Raw genomic sequence first — 21,917 nt, 5'->3', positions numbered from 1 at the left:
ACATGGCAGGCAAAGCAGGGAAACAGAATCGGCCCAGAAAGGCAGTGTCGGATAAGGATGAAGAGGAGCAGCCATTACAGGCTGTTCTCATAGCCGACAGCTTCAACCGCAGGTTCTTTCCCATCAGCAAAGACCAGCCGCGGGTGAGCACATGCGTGTGTGTGTGTGTGTGTGTGTGTGTGTGGCTCTGGGTCCAGTTCTGTCCTGCTAACTCATCACTACAATACTGTACAAACACATTATACAAGAAATAGCTAATTGGTACAAAAGTACATATTGTTATCAATATGTTGCCATATTGTTTGTGGACATGCACTATGGTCATTCATTGAAAGGGCTCTGATAATAGTAACTTAGCTAACGTTATGTATAAAGCATAAAATATTTACTTTAAATTTGATTTGTCATGTACAAAAATAATTAACATGGAAACAACTGGATACATCTTTGCATTAGAACAGTAGGATCAGTGTTGTTTTGTCGATCATTTTGAAATACTCCTGAAAAGTATTGCATTTTTGTTTTTCATCACGTATTAGAAATAAACTCTGTGAAATAGACAAAACCTAGGTTTCACCTTCAAGATTCGTGTATATAAAATTTGAGTCGTTGTTATTGTTCATAACAAGTCCATAAACATTGATATCTGCATGCATTCTGTCGAAAGATAAATTGTAACGAGGAAAGAAATTTCAATGTTGTCATAAAATTCAGATCCAAATCTTTGCCATTTACTCATTTTTTTCTTTTCTTTAAATAGATTGCTTTGGGAATAGCAAAATTTAAATGTTTTTTTTTTGTGTGTGAAATCAAGTTTTTATAGAGTACAATATTATCAAAATAATTGTTTTGTTTGAGAATTTTATTATATTCTGTCAATTGTTTTCTATCCATTGAAAGTTTCAAAAAGTACATCAATTTTTAAATGTAATCCATATGAATCAAGCTTTTTAATCGTTCACACAGATGCGGTTGTGTGTCCTGAAAAAAAAGTGTGAGTTCGGTTAGAGAATGCGGTTGTTGTCATGTCAATATAAAAAAAGATAACAAAATAAAATAATAAAGTATGTTATTTTTTCCTGCTTAATTCAGATTGTGAATATGGTAATCATTTAGTAACATTGCATGTATAAAAGTACCATGCTATTAGCACCTGGTAATTAACCATGGTATCACCAGTTGACTTTAGATTCTGAAGAGATGTTGATTTCTAGACTAACTTTCCACTCGTGCGTTCTCCCATCAGGCCCTTCTGCCTCTGGCTAACGTCTCCATGATCGACTACACACTGGAGTTTCTGACTTCCACTGGAGTGCAGGAGACGTTTGTCTTCTGTTGTTGGATGTCCAGCAAAATCAAGGAACACTTACAGTGAGACACTGTGACGTTGTATGTTGATATTGGAGAATGACTGTGATCCTGATGATGACTCAGTTTTGGTATTTGCCGTCTTGTTTTACAGAAAGTCGAAATGGTGTCGCCCCACATCTCCCAATATGGTCCACATCATCACCTCTGATCTGTACCGGTCCCTCGGAGATGTTTTAAGGGACGTGGACGCCAAATCTCTAGTCCGCTCTGACTTTCTGCTGGTGTATGGGGACGTGGTGTCCAACATTGATGTTTCCCAGGCTTTACAGGAACACAGGTGAGTGTCTTCTCTCCACAGGAAACAGCCCATTGTTTCGCATTTATATATCATTAAACCTGTTTTTTTTTGTTGCTGTTTTTTGAAAGACAGCGGCGCAAAATGGACAAGAACGTCTCGGTGATGACCATGATCTTCAAAGAGTCCTCGCCCGGCCACAAGACCCGCTCTGAAGACGATGACATTATAGTGGCCATGGACAGCAAGAGCAAGCGTATTCTCCATTACCAGAGAGCTCAGGCGCTAAAGAGACTTCAGTTCCCTATGGTGAGCGGGCTTTCCTTCAGCGCTGCAGGGGAATGTCCTGGGGTCTCATTTATAAAACTGTAGGTATAAATGGCGTACGGCAAAAAATATTCCGACTTATAAAACCGTGCGTACGCCAGAACCTGCGCAGAATTCCCTTTATCATTTATCCCAGTCAGCGGAAGATTATGCGCACATGCGTCTCCTCCCCGAAATAACCATAATTGGAGCTTACAACGCCTAGTTTTACTATGCATATCCTCATCTGCATATCATTTACATATGCTTATTCATCCACGTTTAACAGTACAAGACATTAGGAAAATTTGAGATACGGACGTGCCGTCATATTACATTGCTAAAAGTCATTTAGTAGACTATCCTTGCCTTGTTTTTGGTTCCCACGGGTCCTTGAAATCCTTGAAAGTTTGTGAATCTGAAAAAAAAACATTTCAAGGCCCTGGAAAGTTTTTGAAAATGAACACACATAGATACAGGTCCTTGAAAGTGTTCAAAATTCATGTATAACTTTAATGAAAGGTTTTGATCCTCTTCAAATGTTGACTGTTTCAAAGCAGCTTTACAGCTTTCTACATTACTATTTAGAGTGATCTGTTATTAGAGGTAACTCTATGCATCTCAGAAACGTACACATACAAATTACACGGTTAGCTAATAATGTATTAATTAATGGATAAATGTTTGTTAACAAATTATTATGACATTTAGAAAAGTGTAGCATTGGTGTATGTTGACTCTTGTTCTTTGTTGTGAGAGTTGTTCTTTCTTTTCACACAGAATATTTTCCATAGTGGAAGTGACGAATTTGAAATTAGGTTTGATCTTTTGGATTGTCATATTAGCATCTGTTCTCCACAGGTAAGTGTGGCTTTTTGTTTTTGCAGCTCTGTCTGTTTGTTTAGCTCATAAACATATTGCTTGATGAACATCGTGTAACGTAGGTTGCGGAGCTTTTCACAGACAACTTTGACTACCAGACAAAAAACGACTTTGTCCGTGGGCTTCTGGTCAACGAAGAGGTATGATGAAACACTCAATCAAATGACTTGCTTCTTTAAGAATTCTTAAATGATCTTATCAAGGGTTTCTTTTTCCATAGATCCTGGGAAACCAGATCCACATGCATGTCACTAAAGATGGATATGGGGCTCGTGTGTCCAACCTCCTCATGTACGACACGGTCTCTTCCGACATGATCCGACGCTGGATCTATCCCATCACTCCTGAGGCCAACTTTGTAGACCAAGAAGGCCAGAGCTGTACACACTCTCGACATAACGTGTACCGTGAGCCCGGGGTCAGTCTGGGTCACGGCAGCCAGATGGAGGAGAACGTGCTTATTGGCCGGAATACAGTGATTGGAGCAAACTGCACCATATCAAACACTGTGATTGGAGCAAACTGTGTCATCGGTACTGTCTTTATGGTTGGAAATGCCTTGTGACAATGTGAAAATCTATTTGATTGACTCCCTGCTAACTGCTGTTTTGTCTACTTAGGAGACAACGTGACTCTGGAAAGAGCGTACATCTGGAATAAAGTCCACATAGCCAATGATGTGAAGGTCAAGCAATCCGTTATCTGTGATTGTGTGGAGGTGAAACATGGAGTCGTTTTGAACGATCAGTGTGTGCTCGCCTACAACGTGAGAAGCCACTCATTTGTTGCATTATATACATTTAATATTCACTGCCTGCCCCCCAAAAAAGTCGCTGTTTGGATTTAAATAGGCAAATGCTTAAGAGTCTAAGATTGGATGATTATTCCAGTGATTATTATGTTTCTTCATCATCATCATCATCATCAGAGCTGTGTTGGTGGTAGCTTGACTGTGTGCAACAGACTTGATGTTGTGTTGAAGCAAGTAGTTGGTGGTGTTGTGTATCTTTACCTCATTTGTGTTTATCGAAGTAGAGTTTCTCTCTTTAGTCTCTATTGATCACGCTCTATGATTGAGACTTAAAAGGCAGAAGTGAGTGTTAAAGGGATACTCCACTTTTTTTGGAAATAGGCTTATTTTACAACTCCCCCAGAGTTAAACTGTTGAGATTTACCGTTTTTGAATCCATTCAGCCGATCTCCGGTTCTGGCGGTACCACTTTTAGCATAGCTTAGCATACATCATTGAAGTGGACAAGACCATTAGCATTTCTCAAAAAAGAATGACCAAAGTGTTTCGATATTTTTCCTATTTAAAACTTCACTCTTCTGTAGTTACATCGTGCACTAAGACCAACGGAAAATGTAAAGTTGCGATTTTCTTGGCTGATATGGCTAGGAACTATACTATCATTCCTGCGTAGTAATCAAGAAACTTTACTGCCGTACCATGAGAGCAGCAGGCGTAATGATATGACGCAGCGCCTGAAAATAGTCCCCAGCTCCATAGCCTATTTTCAGGCGCTGCGTCATATCATTAGTCTTAGTGCACGATGTAACTACTGAAGAGTCAAGTTTTAAATAGGAAAAATATCGAAACTCTTTAGTCATTTTTTTTTGAGAAATGCTAATGGTCTTGTCCACTCCAATGATGTATGCTAAAAGTGGTACCGCCAGAACCGGAGATCGGCTGAATGGATTCAAAAACGGTAAAACTCAACAGTTTAACTCTGGGGGAGTTGTAAAATGAGCCTATTTCCAAAAAAAGTGGAGTATCCCTTTAACTTCAATGATTATTCATTGTATGGTTTAATTAATCTGTTTTTCTCTTGGTTTACTTGAAGTTTGCTAGTTAATCATTGATTTCTTTATTTGTGGGGTTAGTAGGGAGGTGGGTGCCATTGATTTTGAACCTGACTTTTTCTCCTGTTTATGTTAGCAAGGGAGTTCGCTCATTTTGCTCTACTCTTGTTTTCTTTTCTTTTAGTTTAAGTAGTTTGGTTAATAAGGAGTTCGACTTATTATGTTAACAATGTAACAATTCTGGGTCTGGAGACGGGGGGGCTTCATGCTGTTGCACATTCATTTCACCACCATCCATTTTTGCTGTTGCTTTCCTCCCCTAGACCAATCAGGAGATCGTAACAGTTATGGCAACAGCTCTTCTAACCCTAACTGATGGAGTGTGTAGCTTTCGTTTCTTCAACAACCATGTAGGAAGAACATAAATGTTGTTTCCATCAAGAGGTGCATCAATATTTGGTCCAGATCTTGTGTTGTCGAAGCAAGAGTCCAGCGCTCTGTAGAGTCTCCTCCAGCGCGTCCCAAAGACTTTCAGTGAGTTCAAGATCTGGACTCAGAGGAGCAGATTCAAGTGTGAAATTGATTCTTCATGCTCCTCTCAACCATTCTTTCACAGTTTGTTTGAGCCTGACGAATCTGGACATAGTCATCCTGGAATATGACCATGATGTGTCTTCATACATGGTTGTTTAAGAAATGATTTGAAACGCTACACACTCCATCAGTTAGGGTTAGAAGAGCTGTTGCCGAACATATAAATGGTAAATGGACTGCATTTATATAGCACTTTCACAGACCCAATGGCCACCAAAGCGCTTTACATTTTGCCTCACATACACCGACGGCGGTGTCAGCCATGCAAGGCACCATCCAGCTCGTCGGGAGCAGCTGGGGTTAGGTGTCTTGCTCACGGACACCTCGACACTTGGTCAGGTGGAACCGGGGATTGAACCACCAACCTTCCGGTTTGTAGACAACCAACATGAACCACTGAGCCACTGCATATAACATGCTAGAAACACAATAATCACTGCAGTAATGATCCAGTCAATCATAGACTCTTAAGCATTTGCATATTTAAATCCAAACAGCGAGTTTTTTGGCCGGCCAGTGTATACACTTAATATATTTAGGTGTTCAAGCACGAAGTGCTGAAAACCTATTGTAATTGTTATTTGAAAAAAAAATCCCCTAAAACGCATCGTGCAGCCAATTACTCCAATTTCGATTTAGGCAAGAAAAATTTTCCGCTATGTCGAATTTTGTCCAAAACCTACTTTTGCGAACTAGTCCCTGGTTTTTCGCCCGATCGGAACCAAACCAGTCTAGGCCTATTCTCTGAACTCTCTAGATCAATAATTATCGGGGGAAAAGTTGAACTTTTGCAATTGGGTGGCTGTAACAGGGTCATTTAGAAAAGGGGCGTGGCAAAATACAGTTAAAAGCCTATAAATCATAAATAAAAACTCAGAACTTAGGTGGCGCTATAACTGTTAAAAAGCTTTAAAACCATATATTTCCTATGGTAAATTGCCTGTATTGGCTGTAAATGGTCTTTTCCATCTATTATGTCAGTGTTTAAATGTATGCTAAATAAAACTTAATGTCTTTTGATGCTTTTGTGCTTAACGGCCTTAAAGGCCTTAACTGCTTGAACACCGCTAAATGCTGCTTGCAGCTTTAATTTAAATATATTTATTGAAGATAAAGGTGGTCACGTTTTTAAATGAGTATTTGGTCTCTACACCTGACTTGATCCTAGTTCATTTTACAGGGGCTGAATATTCTCCATCTTGTGTGTATAAAATAAAATCCGCTTTTGTCACGCAGGTTGTGGTGGGTCCAGATATTACTCTTCAAGAAGGCACAGTTCTGTCCATGCACCATCCAGATGAAGAGGATGAGGAAGATGATGATGAGTTCTTGAGTGATGACCATGATGTTGGCTACAATAAAGACAAAATCAAACAGAAAGGTCCGCGCTCTTTTAATTTCCTTATGTGGACATAGCAGATAAAAACTGTGAAATGCAGATAACTGTGACTGTCGTTCACATTGACAGTGATTTTAAATGCTGGAGGCCACTGGGATGATCGTAATTTGTGGGCCGTAGATTTTGAAAATCTGATGTGATTTTATTTGAATGTGTCCTTGTCATATGTTACATGTATTTATTATAGCAGTAACAGTAAATTATGCATAATTTCAAGCAGCTAACACTGAACGTGCATTCTGTTAATATTACTCGTAATATTAACGTTACAAAGACGCATGAAAATAAAGTGTGTTTTTATTCTTGGGGTAAAAAAGATGTCATTCTATATTGACAAGGAACGTTATTGCCACTAAAAATGTTCAATGCATGATTGACATGAGCAAAGTGTGTTTTGCCAGTGTTTAACCCAGCAGAGGTGGGCTCAGAGGGTAAAGGATACAGATGGAAAACCAGCAGTCTTGATGACACCGAGGAAGATGAGCTTGCGGATGGCATTTGGGGTGAGAGTCTGAATAAGGACCATTTTAAATTTTGGGTGAACTTTCATTTAAAAAAGGGAATTATGCAGGCATTGATGGTGATGTCATGTTTCCAGGCCTAGTGTTGAATCCCGACCCAGAGAGTGACAGCGAAAGTGAGGTCAGCGAGGGATCACATGACCTGGGAAGCCACACTGCGTCACCTGAATTGGATGATGTCACAGGTGAGAATTGTAAACGTGAAATGCCACATTGTTGAATCCACATATTTTCCAGAACTCCCAGTTTTACAGCAGCCTTTCTTTTCCCCTCAGTGTTTCAGAACGAGGTTCAGGGTACGTTACAGAGAGGCTTGGATGAGAACATAGGCTGTGACAATCTGGTTCTTGAGATTAACTCGCTCAAGTAAGTTAAAGTTACGAAGATCCAGTTATTTATTAACACTTTGTTCACCCACAAATGAAGAGATCCATTACTGATCGAGTGTTGCAAATCCAAATGCTGATCATTTCTCTATGGCACACAAGAGGAGATGCTCTGCAATCGGTTAAATGTCATTGTCTCTTCTCAGGTATGCCTACAACATCACTCTGAAGGAAGTTATGCAGATCTTGATGAGAGTTGTGCTCGAGTTTCCTTTCCAACAGCAGGGGGCACATATAAGCACAGCTCAGTATTCATCGCACCTGCTCCCTGTGAGTATGTCTGTTTCATATGTACAGGGATTCAATTTAAAAAAAAAAATCTTCTGACTGAGAACTTTTTTCAGGCTGCATCACCCATCAATTTAAATACTTGTGACCTATAACATTTTAATGGAAGATGATGTTTTAGAACAGCTATTCAATTGCCTGTTTGCATCATTTCAAAGCTGTTTTTAATCTATTAAATAAACCTGATACTTTTGTGTGCAATGCTTTAGTTACGCAGCGCCTCTGCAGACAGAAATATATATTGTGACCATGATTTAAAGGAGTAGTTCACTTTTTAAAAAACTTTTGCTGATAATTTACTCACCCCCATGTCATCCAAGATGTCCATGTCTTTCTTCAGTCGAAAAGAAATTAATGTTTTTGATGAAAACATTCCAGGATTTTTCTCCATATAATGCACTTTGCTGGGCACCAAACGGTTCAAGGTCTAAATGACCGTTTCAGTGCAGCTTCAAAGGGCTTTAAACGATACCAGACGATGAATAAGGGTCTTATCTAGAAAAACGATCGGTCATTTCAAAAATAAATAAAAAAGTTAAAGTTTTATAGGCACAAATGGTCGCCTTGCGAACTCTCCTGTTTGAACTCGTTCATCAAAATGAACGAATCTTTTTTCGAGTCAATGACTCGAAAAAAGATTCGTTCATTTTGATGAACGAGTCAATGACTCGAAAAAAGATTTGTTCATTTTGATGAACGAGTTCGAACAGGAGAGTTTGCAAGGCGAGCATTTGTGCCTATAAAACTTTAACTTTTTTATTTATTTTTGAAATGACCGATCGTTTCGCTAGATAAGACCCTTATTCATCGTCTGGTGTCGTTTAAAGCCCTTTGAAGCTGCACTGAAACGGTCATTTAGACCTTGAACCGTTTGGCTACCATTGAAGTCCATTATATGGAGAAAAATCCTGGAATGTTTTCATCAAAAACAGTAATTTCTTTTCGACTGAAGAAAGACATGGACATCTTGGATGACATGGGGGTGAGTAAATTATCAGCAAAAGTTTTTTTTTAAAGTGAACTAATCCTTTAAGAATTCCCTCTTGTTTTTGTTAAATTTGAGAATTTGTTCTTGTGTTTGTTAAATCGTGGCCTCGAATTAGGAATTTGTTTTGGTTAAATCGTAAATGTTTCATTAAATTGTGGCTTGAATTAAGAATTCATTCTTGATTTTGTTAAATCATGGCTTCGAATTAATTTGTTCTCGTTGTCGTTAAATCTTGGCCATGAATTAAGAATTTATTGTCATAAGGCATGTTATATTCTTATAAGGTAAGAATGAGTTTGGGGGCACTTTCACCACAAGCCCCTGTTAATATCCAATCTAGATCTGCACTGATCTCATACATGGCAATCCAATTCATGGAAAACCTTAAGCTCTGGATGTGTATGATCTTAAATCGGATGCTTCTGTTTTTTCCTCACAGTTGTTAAAGAAGTGGGCGCCAGTCTTCAAGAACTATGTGAAGAGAGCTCAAGACCAGATGGACTGTCTGACTTCCATGGAGGAGGTTTTCCTTGAATGCGACACTCATTGGGCAGTTCTGGTCAAAGTGAGCCGCCCCTCTGTCTGCAGTCGACCACAACACTGGTTCTGTCTGTTGCTGGCTGATTGTGTGTAATGCCTGTCCTCTCCAGGTGCTGATGAGCATGTACCAGCTGGAGATCTTGGAGGAGGACGTCATCATGCGCTGGTTCACTCAGGGTGCCGCCACAGACAAGAGCCAACAGCTCCGCCAGAATCAAGGGGTGCGATTCTCCAAGCTTTATCTGCTGTGAAATCAAACTGATAGCCACTGTACATTGATTTAAAGCTGTGTGCGTGAACGCAATCCAGAGCCAGAATGTCGGAAAATGCAATCCCAGTATCAGGCCCTGATAATATTACTGGGATGGGATTGAGCTGAGGCAGTGGAGCTTCTTGACAAGTTCTTCATTAGATGGCGCATCGTTGTCTTTATGGGTAACACTTTAAGGTTCATTAGCTAATGCATTAACTAACAATGAGCAATACATTTGTTGCAGTATTTATCATGTTAACTAAGGTAGTTAACTAATGAACCTTATTGTAAAGTGTTACCTCTTCATGAAACTATCAATGACGTGTGAATGAAAGCACAGAGCATGGGAAAGTGAATGATCAAGATCAGTGTTTCTGGTAATTGACTGGAGTCTCTGTGTGAAAGAGGACTGTGTTAACTTTGTCTCGTCTCTCCACAGCTCTTGAAGTTCATTCAGTGGCTAGAGGAGGCCGAGGAGTCTTCAGAGGAAGATGAATGAACGTAAACCATCGCGACTGTGACTCGCACACTTTACAAACCTACACGCCATGGTATCTTCTCCATGTGATGACTTGTTTTGCTGCCAAAAGTGAAAATGTACACACTGTCATTTACCCTCGTCCATTTCCTCCTTCTTCGGAAGGTATTTTTAAGAACAAACTCATTGGACCTCATTGTCCACAACAGAATTCTAGTGATTAAAGTCAACGTGATAACCCGTGAGTTGTGAATAGCTTTTAATATTGGTGACACAGTCAAACACAAGGCATCTGAAATATTAGATTCATATAAAAAGAGAAACGCTGATTTAAGGAGAGTTTGAATCACTTGGAGTGTACTAGGCTTGAAAAAATATTTTCACTTGCAAAACTCTGAAATAAAATCAAAGACTGTTGCATAACGCAGTGCGCTAGTTCTTTTTATCCTTAAGACTGCTATGGATAAACCCCGCTAATAACGTAGAGCCCGTTATTCCAAACAGAGCCGTGAGCCCTTTCCACATGCTAGCGCTGTTCTCGTGTCTCTGCATGAAGCTCCTGTGGTCTCCGGGGATCAGGACAAAGCTGCGTCCATCTCTGGGTGTCTGCAACCTCATGATCTTATCCTGCTCCAGCACGAGCTCCCCGAATCCCGTGAGGCACGCCCCCACACGCAGCAGCTCCTCGCGCTCCTCTTGGGCCACAGGCTTCTCTCCACTCAGTTCCTGCAGGACGACGTCCACCAGCCCCTCTTTGGCAGTCCTGAGGCGCTTGTGCACCTGCTCCAGGTAATCACCGGACGCCTCCAGAGGCGAGTCCACGCGCACCGAAACCTCACTGGTGTAGGACCCGGGCTGGATCAGGCAGAAGGGCACCGTGTTGGTGGTCTGCTTCTTGTTCACTGTTTTGGAGACCCTGTGCAGAAGATAATGGAGCAATACTGTGTTTCAGCTACACCGAGTAAAGGTCCTCGCACACCTAGTCCGAAATTTTTGCACGTTAAAAAATAAATCCGACCTCACGTCGGATTACGCTTACACACTGCCTCCGAAACTTTCATCCGTCATAAAATAAAATCCAGATCGGGTTTGATTTTCTGTGTTTTTCGCATCCGCAGGTTGAATGGTGTTTTGACAATTCAGAGACACCGAATGACGAATGCGAAAAAGTGTGCAAGGGCCTTAGTTACATTATGAAGAGTAGTCAATACAGTAGTCAACATTTGAAGTGGATCAAAAAAGTTTCAAAATTCATGTATAACTTTGATGAAAGGTTGACTCGTGTATGTGCCAGGGACTATATCTGCTATTTACTGAGAAGTCACTTTATAACGTGCTTATAGCCTTAGCCTGGTTAAAACCAGATCATTCTCAGTTGTAACTGAGTTATGGTCTGGCAAAGCGTCATAGACAAATCATTTCCAGAGGTGCGTCACCAACGGACGTCGCAGATAGACCTAAACCAATCAGAGCGATGAAGGAGATGACGTATGCAGAGCGGCGAGTGTTGTTCTTTGCTCGGTTTTTAACGAAAAGGAAACGTTCAAATCGCTTAAAACAGACGCGATAGCTGATTCGGACGAGTGATGTTCGACGGCGGCATCCATTATTGTAATGTAGGCTACAAAATCTGCTTCAAAATCCCAGCGCTGTCGTCATCGTGTAAAGCCCGCCCCAAAGTTTCTGATTGGTGCCGCGATTTCGACGGATTGGAAATGGGCTTGAATGAGCTCTTTGCCAGACTAACTTTCAGAGCAATTCTAAATTTGCCGGAAGTTGTCTGGGTTTTCCCAGGCTATTATAGCCTTGCTTCAACTCGTAACACAGCTTGGCTTCTCATATCCAATTGCTTAAAGGATTAGTTCACTTCAGAATTAAAATTTCCTGACTTACTCACCCCCACGTCATCCAAGATGTTTGTCTTTCTTCCCTCAGTCGAAAAGAAATGAAGGTTTTTGAGGAAAACATTCCAGGATTTGTCTCCAAATAGTGACTACTCAATGGGGTCCAACCAGTCCAAATTACAGTTTCAGGGCAGCTTCAAAGTCTCGACACGATCCCAGCCGAGGAATAAGAGTCTCATCTAGTGAAACCATCGCTCATTTTCTAAAAAATAAACATTTATATACTTTTTAACCACAAATGCTCATCTTGCACGGACTTCCCGCATTACGTAATCACGTTTAAAGGTCAGACGGTAACGTGACGTAGGCGGAAGATGTAGAGTAGGGCGAAAAACATCTCATTTTCTCCTCCAACTTTAAAATCGTCCGACATCGTTGTTTTACCTTTTATTTATTTATTTTGTTAATGGCGTTTAACTTAGTCTTTCCACGTATGCTTTGTAAACACTAGGTCGGTACTTCCACCTACATCAAGCGTGACCTTTCATTGTGATTATACGTAATGCGTGGCGCATCGCAGCTCGTGCAAAATGAGCATTTGAAGTTAAAAATGATATAAATGTTCATTTTTTTAAGAAAATGGCCAATGGTTTGGCTAGATAAGAATCGTGTCGAGACTTTGAAGCTGCACTGAAACTCACATTTGGACCTTCAACCCGTTGGGCCCCATTGAAGTCACTATCTGGAGAAAAATCCTGGAATGTTTTCCTCATTTCTTTTCGACTGAAGAAAGAAAGACATAAACATCTTGAATGACGCGGGGGAGAGTAAACTATCAGGAAATTGCAATTCTGAAGTGAACTAATCCTTCAAACAAGCTAAATGGTTGGCAGTGGAGCATTTACCATGACTTGAGAACAGAGTTCCAGTATTTCCAGTGCTCCTGCACGGTTATCTTCTGAACGACCCCGTAACACCGCGGCACGTTCCTGCTGGAAATGGGCTCTCCGATGGCCTGCACCAGTCCTGCAATGGAGGCAAAAGAAAGATGCATAAACTAAGACTTTTCAAAGTATGAGGTGATGTTTAGTATTTTATCTACCTTCTACGGCAACATAATTAAGTCTCTTGTTGGACGATGCGTTCAGAATCCTGAGCAGGTGATGGTCTGCTTGAAAGTTTGGGATCTCCTGCAAAGGGGAGGAAACAGGCCAATGTTTGGACGAGTAAGCATTTATAAAAAATATTACAATTTAGCTGACTTATTCTGTTCCACTTTCAGCTAAAGTGACTTGCAGTAAATGTTTATATAAAGAGTAAACTGAGAATAAGTGTCTTCATCAAAGACACAAAGATGATACTCTATGAATCAGGGCTTCTGGGTTTGCATCTACAAGCGGCTTCACTACAACTGTGTTTAATAGTTCTGTTACTTAGCAAGCAGTGATGGGGAAATCAAATACCTTCAGCTTCTGTATTTCGTGTCTTTTTTCAGAGTAGAGTTTATAAAACAGTCCAGAGAAGGCAAAGCAGGATCCTGCACATATGACGGTCAGTGGGTTAAGGAGAGGATCACTCATTTCTGCTCTGGAGAAAGACAGACAAGCTTGTCACAAATGTTTAGTTGTAAAACGCAGTAAACATGGCAATCCATCCCTTACGAAAATTAACCATGGTTTCACTGCAAATGAAACCAAATGGTTATTATAGGTGAACTATGGTAACCACAAATTAAACATGGTTTTGCTACACTAACCATACTAGTTTAACCATGGTTTTTGTATTAAAACTGTGGTTATACAAATGATAATTAATCCACCAATAAAACAAGCTTTCTACACTTTTATTATAATAAAACTATGGTTCGTTTTTTCGTACTTTTCCGCACAATCAATAGCAATGGGGCTGGCTAAAACTGATCAATGTGGCAGGCTCTTTTTAAAAGAGATTTCGTAGTTTTTAAAATGACTATGTGGGATATTCTGCGCGCAGTGGGATGGTTGGAACTCAACTGGCCTAATTCTTCGGTTAGAAAGAACTGCAGCTACTCCAGAGTGAACTTGTCCATTCTCAATATTTATTAAGCCACAAAAGTGCAAGTCGTAGACAGGTTTGCGTGGATATACATATAACAGTGGTCTCTGTGAGAGAACAAAATAAGGATGATAAATATAAATGATAACATGATATGACAGAATATACACAAATAGTGCCTGTATACATATACATGGAGAGGTTAAAGTTGTATTAGGTTAAAGTAAACCGTATTGAAATATATATACTCTAAATGCAGACCGCTGCAGCTAACAAGAGGTGTCAGATTACAAAGTGTGTGCGCTGCTCTAGCACTCCCGTGCGCTCTTTGTACCATTATTAATATGCCGATAAGACGAATATTTGAATCAACATGACAAGCAACTCCCTTTCCCATATGAATAAACATCGTTAACAAATATAACATGATGACTCACTGAATACGCGCGAGCACTGCGCCTGATTGTATGTATATTGACACAATAATATTTCTGAGGTAAAATAAACTGAATCCCGCTCTGACACTCTCTAAAAACCATCTACAATGACATTAAATATCTTTACTTACGTAGTTATGAACGCACAGCAATACCACACAAAGAAGAAAGACTTTTAGGAACGAAACAATGCCAGAAAAACTCCGTGCGCTGGATGCTGCTGGATGAAACTTTTTGCGCATACATCAGAACAAGTCTGAACAAGTTCGCCTCGCGCATGCGCGCGGCAGGGAATTTTGTACAGCCGCCCCACAAATTTACACAGGAAATTTGTAAATCCACAAAATGTCCGAAATTAACTACTGGTGCTAAGAACTAAACTTTAGGCATTTCAGGTAACACAATGAGTTTAGCAACAGGGCGGACATATGTATTGCCCTTGATGTCAACTTCGACGGCTCTTATTGCACCGTCGTCGCTTGGTAGGACTCGGGTCACCCTACCGACAGGCCATTTTGCTCTGGGAAGTTGAAAGTCCGCAATCAATACAACCTGACCGACTGCTAGGTTTGGTGTGATGTTCTGCCACTTCTGTCGAAGCTGAAGACTGGGTAGGTAGTCTCTGAGGAACTGGGTCCAGAAGTGATCGGCGATCACTTGGCTGTGTCTGTAGCGGCGCCGTCCAAGTAGATTGCTGGGTCCATACACAGCCTGAGGTAGGGAGGCGTCCCGCCGCCCCATGAGCAGCAAATTGGGGGTAATAGGGTCAGGATCTGCTATATCAGATGATACGTACCCCAGGGGTTTTGAATTTACGATGCCTTCCACTTCGATCAATACTGTGGTAAGGACTTCCTCCGAGACGGTGTGATCTTTCAGGACAACTTGGAGGGCAGCTTTGACTGATTTAATTTCCCTCTCCCATACTCCCCCGAAGTGAGGTGCGTGAGGTGGGTTGAATTGGAAGGAAATTTTTTGTTTGGCTAGTTGCTCTTGGAGTGATGGTTCCATTTCAGTAAAGGCTTCAGAGAGCTCACGCTCTCCCCCCCTGAAGTTGGTGCCTCTGTCGCAGATGATCTCAAAGGGCTTTCCTCTCCTTGATATGAAACGTCTGAGGGCTAGTAAAAATGAATCTGCATCCATGCTGCATAACAAGTCGAGATGTACGCATCTTGTAGTGAGACATTTAAATATTATGCCCCATCTCTTTTCTTGTCGTCTGCCAATTTTGATTACATAGGGACCAAAACAATCAACTCCCGTGGACCAGAATGGAGGTTGACTAATTCTCAGACGGGAGGCAGGCAGGTCAGCCATTTTAGGTACAATGGGCTTGCCACGCCATTTGCGACACTCAGCGCATTGTCTCTGGTACTTTTTTACCACCTGGCGGCCTCTGAGAACCCAATAGGTTCGTCTTAGCTCGGCGAAGACTCTTTCTGAACCGGCGTGCATCAGGCGGTTATCAAAGTCTTGGATTAGCAGTTTTGTTATGGGGTGTTCTGGGGCCAACACAATAGGATGAAGTGCATCCTCTGGCAGTGTTGCTGCTTTGCGTAATCTACCACCCACTCGTATCAGATTAAGATGAGGATCCAAAGTTGGAGCAAGGGAGTATAATCGACTGTTTGAATGCACCGATTTATTGGATTTAAGGGCATGCACTTCCTTAGGAAAACTTTCAGTCTGTGCACGTCTGAGTACAGCAGTTTCAGTCTCTATGCGTTCTGTGGCAGACATAGGGGGTGCTGCCGAACCATGCAGAGACTGATATGTGGTCGTGATGAGATCGTCCCATGATTCGCAGTTATCTATATCAGGTAAAGAGGCATGACTGATTGTGACATTACCGCAGAATGTGGATTTACGGAGTTCTTCTGAATCTTCTACTGACACTGACGGGTGGATTGGCCAGTGGTCTGGAGATTGGTGCAGAAATTCTGGACCTTGCTTCCATCTGCAGGTTTGGGACAGATCTATGAGGGTCTTACCCCGGGTTATATCATCGGCAGGGTTGTTATTCGAGTCCACGTATTTCCAGTTCTCATATCCAATGAGGTCTTGAATCTCTGCGATTCGCGTGCCCACAAACACTTTGTAGTTGCATGACTCAGACTGTATCCAGTGTAATACGGTTGTTGAATCGGACCACATGATTGTCTGTCTGAGATTAAGTGTAAGTTCTGTGTTCAGTGTTTTGGCTAGCTGAGCTCCAGACAATGCTGCACAGAGTTCAAGGCGTGGAATGGAGAGTTGCTTCTTGGGTGCCACTCGTGACCTCGCCATGATGAATGCGATTTGAATGTCATTACCCGTTTCTACCCGTAAATAGGCTACAGAGCCATATGCCTTCTCCGAGGCATCACAGAAGACATGCATATCGATAGTGGAGGAGGTGTTGTTGCATGCTGGTGTGTAACACCTAGGTAGTGTTATTCTCTGTAGGTTAGGAAGCTCTTCTTCCCAAGCATGCCATTCTGAGAAAAGGTCAGCTGGCAGAGGTTCATCCCAACCTCCAACTCTCTTCCATAGTGATTGCACCATGATTTTGGCCCTTGTGGTGAACGGGATGATGTAACCTAATGGGTCATACTGGCTTGCCAGGATGCGATAGACATTTCTCATTGAGGTTTCTCCACTTGTTGACACAGGTCTGTGTTTATAACCTAAAGTGTCCTGGGAACAATGCCACACTAGGCCGAGGGTCGACTCTTGTGGATCAGTTTTGTCTGCCGAAAGCCACCGCTCGCAGCCTACTGATTTGGCTTCAGCGGGTAGATGTGCAATCACATTGGGAACATTGCTAGCCCACTGCCTTATGTCAAAACCACCAGATGCTAATAATGCTCTCATTTTATCAATGAGTTTTTTAGCCTGATGCTGAGACTGAAGAGATTGTAAACAATTGTCCACATAGAAAGACTGCTGGACAGACTCCACTACATCTTCATTGCCCTCACTGTTGTCTCTGACATGTCTCTGGAGGGCATAAGTAGCACAGCATGGACTACAGGTGGTCCCAAATGGTAACACTCGCCATTCATAGATGTCTGGGTTACGATCTCTTTCCATGTCTCTCCAGAGAAAGCGGAGCAATGGCTGGTCTTCAGGTAACAGTCTGATCTGGTGAAACATGGCTCGTATGTCTCCACTTATCGCAACGGTATACTCTCTGAACCTGAGCAGGACTCCCAGCAGTGGTGGACCAAGAGTGGGACCAGGGAGTAGATTGTCATTTAGGCTCATTTGATTGTAGGTGTAAGAGCAATTGAAGACTACCCGGGCTTTGTCATTGTGCAGCACAATGTGGTGAGGAACGTACCATGAATTACCGGAATTGACACCTTCTGGGTTGGTTATTCGCTCTGCATAACCTGCCTGCTCAAGCTTGTGTATCTCGTTGTCATACACGTTCGCCAGATCAGGATTATTAACAAGGCGACGTTCTGTAGCTCTTAAAAGAGCCATGACAGCATTTGGTGGTGCTTGGAGTTTAGCCGTGTCTCGCTTATGAAGTAATGGGGTAGCATAGCGGGTTGCACCATCAACTGTAACATGCACCGTTTTCTCCTCCAACATTGCAAGTGCAGCTTTGTCTTGTCTGGAACGGACTACTTCTTTCTCGTTTCTCTGTGGCAGTAGGTCAAGCTGCCACAACCGCTCAACATGTTGACGTAACTCTTGCATGGGAGGAAGGAATGTGGTGTGAAGGCATGAGCTTACATTTGAGGGTTGCTGGAGAAAGGTTGTTGGCCCTTGAACTGTCCATCCAAGAAGAGTGTGTACTGCTACAGGGCTACCAAGCGGTCCCATACGGATTGGGCAGTTTGGTGTGATCAGCTGTGGGAAATCTGATCCTATGAGTAGCAAAGGCTGCACTTTAGTGAAACCTTTCAACGGGATGTCCCTTAAGTGACCATATCTTCCTTTCAGTGAGTTCACGGGACAAGACTGTTCAGCCAGATTGAGCTCTTCAGCTGTAAATGCCCTTTGGATTTGATGTTTCACATTTGGGTGTGATATCGCAGATACTTCAAAGGAGACTGCATTTCCTCTTAGCTGAACGAGATCTTGTCTTATTGTTCTGAGAGTCAAAGTTTCTTCTGATCCTTTCAAGCCCAGTTGTTTGACTGCTGCTGGCAGGATAATTGTTCTTTCCGAACCATCATCTAACACAGCATGTGTATCCATGAACCTTTTACCACTGCGAAGTCTTACTGGGACAACTTTTAACATCACTCTGCCTGAATGACTGGCCTGATCCAAGTAAACTTGAGAAGTGGTTGTGCTCACTGTGAGTATGCTCTGGTTTTCCGCAGCCACGGCAACTTCATGCAGAACAGGCAGGTGGAGTCCTCCACAGGTAGAGCAAGTTTTCTTGAGCGTGCAGCTGTCCTGTTTGTGACCTCGTCCACATCTCCAGCATTTATTTTGCTCTTTAATCCAGCTTCCTCTTTGTGTGTGGCTCAACTTGCAAAAGGCTGCACAAGCATTGAGATAATGCTCATGGTTGTTGCAGTAGGGACAAAAGGGCTTAAAGCGATCCCGCTTTTTAGCTGTAGTTGCCATTTTAGTGTCTGTGAGGGAGCTGGAGGGCAAATTGATGGTTTTATGTTGTTCACTGCCTGTGAGAATTGTGGCTGCCTTGGCTTTGGGATAAGAAAGAGGTTTCTGCTCTCGCCGATAGGGCTCTGTATGCGCTGGCCCTGTTACACGCCTAGATATTTGAATGGCCTGGGCCTTCCTTTCCAGCCACTCAGCAAATTCAGGCAGAGTGTAAGTCCTGGAACTGCCGCTCACAATTATATGCTTGTTGAGACAGTACTCTATGAATGAGTCTCTATAGCTGACAGGCAGTTTGGTCAGTAGAGTGTCAACGTGTGAGCCACACTGCAGTTCGTATCTAGAGGGTCCATCCATTGTGTTCAACATGCCCACCAGTGTGTTAACAGCTGCCGCAAAGTCCTCAAACCCCTGCGCATCACCTGGTCGAATAGCTGGTGCATTGAGGATAGCTCTCAACTCGCTCTGAATTAACTGTCTTGGTTGACCGTATCTCTGTTCAAGAGCCTGCATGGCACTGGTGTAAGGAAATGGGCTGTTAACATATCTCTTAGCTACCTGATAAGCAGCGGGTAGAGGTAGATGATCCAAAAGCACTTGATATTTATAGTCCTCTGTTAGATGCCTGTGTGGACCAAGGATGCTGTCCAGTCCTTTCTTGAGCATAAGGAAATCACTCTCTTTCCCAGAAGAGAAGACTGCCAGTTTTGGTTTGGGTATGCCATAGGAGGAGGCAATGGCCATTTCCATAAGTCCCGGTGCCACAGGATTGACAGGATAATAATACTGTGGTTGTGGTCCAGGCCAAGGAGGTGGAGGCAGAGGCAGTGGTTGATAAGGGCGTTGAGGATGCATCGCTGCTTGCGCTGGTACAGGAGGAACTGGAGCTGGCCCTATATGCTGGTACTGTGACCGCAGTGAGGCTGGCGCAGCTGGTATAGCAACTGGCTGACGTTGGGGTTGCACATAAAAATGCTTAGGCTGTACAACAGCTGATTGATGCGGTGGCTGTATGCGGGCTGGTGCAGGGTGAACTGGAGTCGGCTGATGCTGTGGCTGTAACTGAGAATAGGCAGGCTGAACAGGCTGAGCAGCCGTGGGGGGCCATGAGTCTGATCGTCGGAGTTCCGCACATGGCCTCTGAGGCTGTGGCCCAGGCAGGGAAGATACACGAGCTATATTAGGTGGATGCAGGCTCGGTTGCGACTGCAGCTGCATAGAGGGCTCGTGGTAAAGTGTTTCCTCATATTGTGGAGACGATGCTACAGTCATAGAGGGTTCTAATCCAGTGTTACTTAGTTCAATGTGAGGAAGACTCTCATATTGTCCGTAAGCAGGAGATCTAGATTCAAAAGATACCTGTCTAGCACTGTCCATTCTGATTTGAAGCTCTCTCATCTCACTGCTTAAATCTTTCCAGCGGGCCTCTAAGTGATGAAGCTTTACATTTTCAAAGTCTCTGTCCCTGTGAGCAGGAGTGCCCTGGCTTGTATAGGATATTCCTGCAGCGACCTCTGCTGATGAAGAATGAACATGACGTGGAAGTGGATAATCAAGCACATAATCCTCCAAGTAGGTGGGCACCCGCCGGGTACGACTTGGACGAGGATCTGGCACTTGTTCTCCCTCATAGTAATCTCTGGATGTAGCCATAGCGCAGCTGATGTCCCGATCCGGCTCGAAGGACCAATTTTGTGGGATATTCTGCGCGCAGTGGGATGGTTGGAACTCAACTGGCCTAATTCTTCGGTTAGAAAGAACTGCAGCTACTCCAGAGTGAACTTGTCCATTCTCAATATTTATTAAGCCACAAAAGTGCAAGTCGTAGACAGGTTTGCGTGGATATACATATAACAGTGGTCTCTGTGAGAGAACAAAATAAGGATGATAAATATAAATGATAACATGATATGACAGAATATACACAAATAGTGCCTGTATACATATACATGGAGAGGTTAAAGTTGTATTAGGTTAAAGTAAACCGTATTGAAATATATATACTCTAAATGCAGACCGCTGCAGCTAACAAGAGGTGTCAGATTACAAAGTGTGTGCGCTGCTCTAGCACTCCCGTGCGCTCTTTGTACCATTATTAATATGCCGATAAGACGAATATTTGAATCAACATGACAAGCAACTCCCTTTCCCATATGAATAAACATCGTTAACAAATATAACATGATGACTCACTGAATACGCGCGAGCACTGCGCCTGATTGTATGTATATTGACACAATAATATTTCTGAGGTAAAATAAACTGAATCCCGCTCTGACACTCTCTAAAAACCATCTACAATGACATTAAATATCTTTACTTACGTAGTTATGAACGCACAGCAATACCACACAAAGAAGAAAGACTTTTAGGAACGAAACAATGCCAGAAAAACTCCGTGCGCTGGATGCTGCTGGATGAAACTTTTTGCGCATACATCAGAACAAGTCTGAACAAGTTCGCCTCGCGCATGCGCGCGGCAGGGAATTTTGTACAGACTATATATAGGCACAATTAAGTAAAGAGTTTTTAATGGTTATTTAAAGCTGTAACGTTAGATCAAACAAGGAAATAAATCCACTTTCTGTCCAAATTCAGGTAGAATCTAGTTTTGTTTTCGGTTCATTTCACGTGATGTTTGTGAGCAGATCCAACACCTTGTTCGCAACAACAACAAAATCTAAATCACAATTTATAGTGACTTAATGTCTTGACGTCTCTCTGAAACGATACATTAACAAACGCGACATAACAGGTAAAACAACATACGAGCAGACAAATATGAACCTTAGCGTCAGAGTCGCTTACGATGAAGCAGGAAACAACGGCTGCAATTATTCAAACTTATACTATGAACACGTTTGATTATACTACATGTATAATATGATGTATTATATTTACTGCGATCTTGGGAATATGCTAGTTGAATGGTTTTACCCATTAGAATTCCCCTCCTCACCTGAAGTTTATTATAACATCCAATGCGTCGTCATCT

The 21,917-nt window shown here is 42.3% G+C and overlaps 2 protein-coding genes across 2 annotated transcripts; one reads left to right on the top strand and one right to left on the bottom strand.

Annotated features, from left to right (window-relative positions):
- On the top strand, positions 1-10,397 carry eif2b5 (eukaryotic translation initiation factor 2B, subunit 5 epsilon). Its single transcript, XM_056264808.1, has 16 exons — positions 1-143; positions 1,247-1,371; positions 1,463-1,648; positions 1,738-1,915; positions 2,693-2,773; positions 2,857-2,934; positions 3,015-3,327; positions 3,415-3,560; positions 6,428-6,572; positions 6,992-7,093; positions 7,189-7,296; positions 7,387-7,477; positions 7,644-7,767; positions 9,213-9,338; positions 9,424-9,534; positions 10,006-10,397. The coding sequence occupies exons 1-16, from the start codon at positions 3-5 to the stop codon at positions 10,063-10,065; spliced, it is 2,115 nt and encodes a 704-aa protein (XP_056120783.1). The 5' UTR covers positions 1-2; the 3' UTR covers positions 10,066-10,397.
- A 63-nt stretch (positions 10,398-10,460) lies between these two features.
- Positions 10,461-21,917, bottom strand: LOC130099413 (mitochondrial ubiquitin ligase activator of nfkb 1-A). Its single transcript, XM_056265117.1, has 5 exons — positions 21,882-21,917; positions 13,352-13,473; positions 12,991-13,078; positions 12,794-12,914; positions 10,461-10,960 (listed from the first exon to the last, which is right to left on the bottom strand). The coding sequence occupies exons 2-5, from the start codon at positions 13,466-13,468 to the stop codon at positions 10,477-10,479; spliced, it is 810 nt and encodes a 269-aa protein (XP_056121092.1). The 5' UTR covers positions 13,469-13,473; positions 21,882-21,917; the 3' UTR covers positions 10,461-10,476.

Source organism: Rhinichthys klamathensis, unplaced genomic scaffold (genome assembly GCF_029890125.1).
Source record: "Rhinichthys klamathensis goyatoka isolate OS25496 unplaced genomic scaffold, OSU_Roscu_1.1 h1tg000011l_1, whole genome shotgun sequence".
In the NCBI taxonomy this organism is placed as follows: domain Eukaryota; kingdom Metazoa; phylum Chordata; class Actinopteri; order Cypriniformes; family Leuciscidae; genus Rhinichthys; species Rhinichthys klamathensis.
This window is presented reverse-complemented; position numbering and strand designations above follow the sequence as displayed.

What these genes read in the sequence shown, in the direction of transcription:
- eif2b5 (XM_056264808.1), top strand. Translation starts at nt 3, where the DNA reads ATGGCAGGCAAAGCAGGGAAACAGAATCGGCCCAGAAAGGCAGTGTCG. An exon ending in TGAATTGGATGATGTCACAG is followed by an intron (nt 7,297 to 7,386) that starts GTGAGAATTGTA and finishes TTTTCCCCTCAG; the next exon opens with TGTTTCAGAACGAGGTTCAG. An exon ending in ATTGGGCAGTTCTGGTCAAA is followed by an intron (nt 9,339 to 9,423) that starts GTGAGCCGCCCC and finishes TGTCCTCTCCAG; the next exon opens with GTGCTGATGAGCATGTACCA.
- LOC130099413 (XM_056265117.1), bottom strand. Translation starts at nt 13,468, where the DNA reads ATGAGTGATCCTCTCCTTAACCCACTGACCGTCATATGTGCAGGATCC. An exon ending in ACGAAATACAGAAGCTGAAG is followed by an intron (nt 13,079 to 13,351) that starts GTATTTGATTTC and finishes TCCCCTTTGCAG; the next exon opens with GAGATCCCAAACTTTCAAGC. An exon ending in AACTCTGTTCTCAAGTCATG is followed by an intron (nt 10,961 to 12,793) that starts GTAAATGCTCCA and finishes TCTTCTGCACAG; the next exon opens with GGTCTCCAAAACAGTGAACA.